The sequence below is a fragment of the Vigna radiata genome, unplaced genomic scaffold (assembly GCF_000741045.1).
Source record: "Vigna radiata var. radiata cultivar VC1973A unplaced genomic scaffold, Vradiata_ver6 scaffold_23, whole genome shotgun sequence".
Taxonomy (NCBI): Eukaryota; Viridiplantae; Streptophyta; class Magnoliopsida; order Fabales; family Fabaceae; genus Vigna; species Vigna radiata.
The window spans coordinates 1,265,917-1,269,678 of NW_014541837.1; the positions used below are offsets into that span (position 1 = coordinate 1,265,917).

The window sequence follows — 3,762 nt, forward strand, 5'->3', positions numbered from 1 at the left end:
TTAATACCATGTTTCAAATGTTGATGTAGGAGGAGCATCCTTTCTAGGTAAGAAAAGGAGTCTTAACATGGAATAGGTGAAGACACTTGAGAAGAACTGAGTTGGGAAACAAGTTTTAACCTGGCAGCAAAATGCAGTTGGCAAGGACTCTTGGCTTGCAGTCTAGACAGATTGATATATGGTTCCAGAATAGGAGAGCTAGGTGGAAGACCAAGCAGTAGGAAAAGGACTACGGTTTTCTCAAAAGACAATATCAAGTTATCAAGGCAGATAATGATGCACTACAAGGCCAAACAATTACGATAATAGAAAGTGAAAAACATCATAAGGTTATGATTAAAACTATGATTAACAAAAATCTCTGGAAAGAGAATGATGCTGGAATAGGTGCTCTCACTTTCACTGAAACTTTACAGTGCGCATGGAATATCCATAAGCAACTAAAAGGAGGTCAGACCTTTCCCCACTCAAAAAGAATTGAAATGAACTTATGCTCATTGCATTACTTTTCATAATGAAACAGTACATAAAATTCAGTTGCCCCATCTAACATAAGCTTTGTTGTTTTCTTTCCCTTTATCACAATTACTCAGTTGAAGAAGGCAATTAATGCTACTACCAAATTGCAAGCAAATTGATACACCATCTTATGTTCAGTTCCAGACCCAAGCAAGGATTCTACTCATCGTTTTAGCTCTTAGTTTAGTTTTCTTGGTCTAGAAACAACTAGATCTGGCATTGGTAAGCCCTTTAACACTATAATTATATTTGTACCTTAACATCTACTTTTTAGTTTTTCACACAAGTTAGAAGAATCAATATACACCTCCATAGGATATACAATCTAGTTTTCTGCTCTTGAAAGAGCCTTCATAACCGTTTCCATAACTGAAACTTGGGACATCTCAATGACTACACAAATGTCCTGCCATGCTGTGAATTCCTTGACAACATAGACGGTTAGCACTTAATGTAATGGAAAATAAAATTTTAACACCATTTTTTGATACCATTTTGACTATGTACACGTGTCAAAATGTGGCTGGACGATTTTAAATTAAAAAACAAACTTTGGTTTTTCTCTTCTAAATATACCCCTGCTTCAACTATTTTAATTTGAAATTGTCCAATCACATCTTAACACGTATGCAGTGTCAAAATAGTGTCAAAAAATGGTATTAAAATATCATTGTCCCGATGTAATTTCTATATGTGGAAAGGAAGTAGCGGAGAAAGTGAGAAATTGCATAGTAGGTGTGTGTGGCTTGAATAGGCTCAAGTGGAATCTTATATGTCAGAGTGTCTATCACATTGTCCCCTCCCAATGTCATTTGAAAAGGACTAGCTACAACTTTCAGACTAATACAACTACCAAATCTGTCCGTATTTACTTTGTCATCATTTTTATTAACAATACTCATTATTATAAATTAAAAAAAAATACTTTACTACATATTTTCTTAGAATACATTTAGAAAACGTAGTATATGTAACCAACCATAATTATTTCTCAGAAGGTTCTAGGCAGTATTATTGTCAAAGTTCAATTATTGAACCATGCTAATAAATTAATAATTCCGGTAAAGAAGTTGGGTCCATATGTATTGGAATATGCAGCAGGGAAGCTGCAAATTGGAGACAGACAAAAATGGATGCATCTTCTATGCACATAGCAATGTTTCCATGGTTTGCCATGGGTCATTTAACACCTTNTCTCCATCTNTCCAACAAATTAGCAAAGAGNGGACACAAAATNTCCTTCTTCATCCCGAGAAGAACACAATCCAAGTTAGAGCAATTCAACCTCTTCCCAGATCTCATCACCTTTTACCCTATCAATGTTCCTCATGTTGAAGGTCTTCCTCTTGGTGCAGAAACCACTTCCGATGTATCTTTTTCTTTAGGTCCACTCATTATGACAGCTATGGATCGCACTGAGAGGGATATAGAGCTTCTCCTCAAACAGCTAAAACCGCAAATTGTTTTCTTTGACTTCACACATTGGCTACCAAACTTGACTCGTCGCATGGGGATAAAATCTTTTCAATACTCGATTATTGGCCCAGCAACAGTATCTTACGTTAGATCCCCAGCAAGGATGCGCCAAAACATGACTGAAAGAGAGCTTATGCAACCCCCTCCTGGGTACCCTGTGTCATCTATCAAGCTTCGTTCCCATGAAGCCAATTTCCTTGCTTCTAAAAGGAATTGGGAGTTTGGTAGCGGTGTTCTCTTTTATGACCGCATCTATGGTGGTCTAACCTTATCAGATGCAATTGGGTTCAAAGGTTGTAGAGAAATTGAGGGGCCTTATGTTGACTACCTTGCAGAGCAATTTGGGAAGTCTGTTATCCTTTCAGGACCTATCATACCTGAGTCACCCAAGACTGTTTTAGAGGAAAAATGGAGTGCGTGGCTTGGACGGTTCAAGGATGGTTCTGTGGTTTTCTGTGCACTTGGGAGTGAATGGAAATTACCACACGATCAGTTCCAAGAATTAGTACTGGGTCTTGAACTAACAGGACTTCCATTTTTGGCTGTTGTAAAAGTTCCAATTGGGTTTGAGACAATTGAAGCTGCGCTGCCAGAAGGGTTTAAGGAAAGGGTTGAAGGGAGAGGGATTGTTCAGAGTGGATGGATACAGCAACAGTTGATTTTGGGACACCCATCAGTGGGTTGCTTCATAACACATTGTGGTGCTGGTTCGTTAACTGAGGCATTAGTAAATAAGTGTCAAATGGTGTTACTCCCACAACTTGATAGTGACCAAGTCCTTAACGCTAGGATGATGGGTAGCAACTTGAAGGTTGGAGTTGAAGTGGAGAAAGGTGAAGAAGATGGTTTGTTCACGAAGGAGAGTGTGAGCAGAGCAGTCAACATTGTGATGGATGAGGAGAATGATGTTGGCAAACAAGTTAGAGAAAATCATGCAAAATTGAGGAATTTCCTCCTAAGCCGGGATTTAGAGTCGACTTGTCTTGATGACTTTTGTCAGAAGCTTCGAGATTTACTCAAATAATTTTTACTTAATTAAGTTTTTATTTAAAATTGTTATATTTTTAATTGAATAATTTTTTTGTTATTTATGTAATGTAATTGTTATATTGTGTTGTTATCTTTTTTATTTATTTTCACATATTAAGGATGATTATGGATTAGACTTTTTGAAATCTTATCACGTAATTCAGACCTAATATAATATATTTAATTCTCAAGCTAGCTTAATTTTAACTAAATCTAACTTATTTCATTTATCTTTTTAATATAATTTAAATTAAATTAAATCTGAATTAAATACATCTTGTTAATTAATTAAATTTAATGAGATTGAGTTAATAGGTTGATTATTAGATTTATTATACATGAGTTAGGTCAACTTGACTAGATATAAGTTTAAACCAACTCAAATTGTTTTAGACTTTAATGACTTAACTTGAATTAAATTTACTTTATTTTTACCTTGAGTCAACTTAACCTAATCTAAACTTCGAATGAATCAATTCGATTTAAACTTAAACTAATTCGATTCAACCCGAACTAAATCTAAAATCATTTGTGTTAATTTTAGTATAACTAATCAATAATTGAGACAAAAAAGACATTTTAATCAATTCAAAGTCACTCAATTCTCATTTGCGTTTGCAAATATAAGAAGTTGATGGGTAGAAACTTGAAGTATGTGTAAAGTAGGGAAGAATTTGATGGAAGAGGATAATGAAGTTAGTAGAGAAGTTAGAGCAAATCATGCAAAATTAAGGAATT

The 3,762-nt window shown here is 35.2% G+C and overlaps 1 protein-coding gene across 1 annotated transcript; it reads left to right on the forward strand.

The window, feature by feature from the left end:
• The first annotated feature begins 1,623 nt into the window (after nt 1–1,623).
• Nucleotides 1,624–3,102, forward strand: LOC106778549 (UDP-glycosyltransferase 79B30-like). The gene has a single exon (XM_014666518.2). The coding sequence runs from the start codon at nt 1,649–1,651 to the stop codon at nt 3,017–3,019; it is 1,371 nt and encodes a 456-aa protein (XP_014522004.1). The 5' UTR covers nt 1,624–1,648; the 3' UTR covers nt 3,020–3,102.
• Nucleotides 3,103–3,762: the final 660 nt, after the last annotated feature.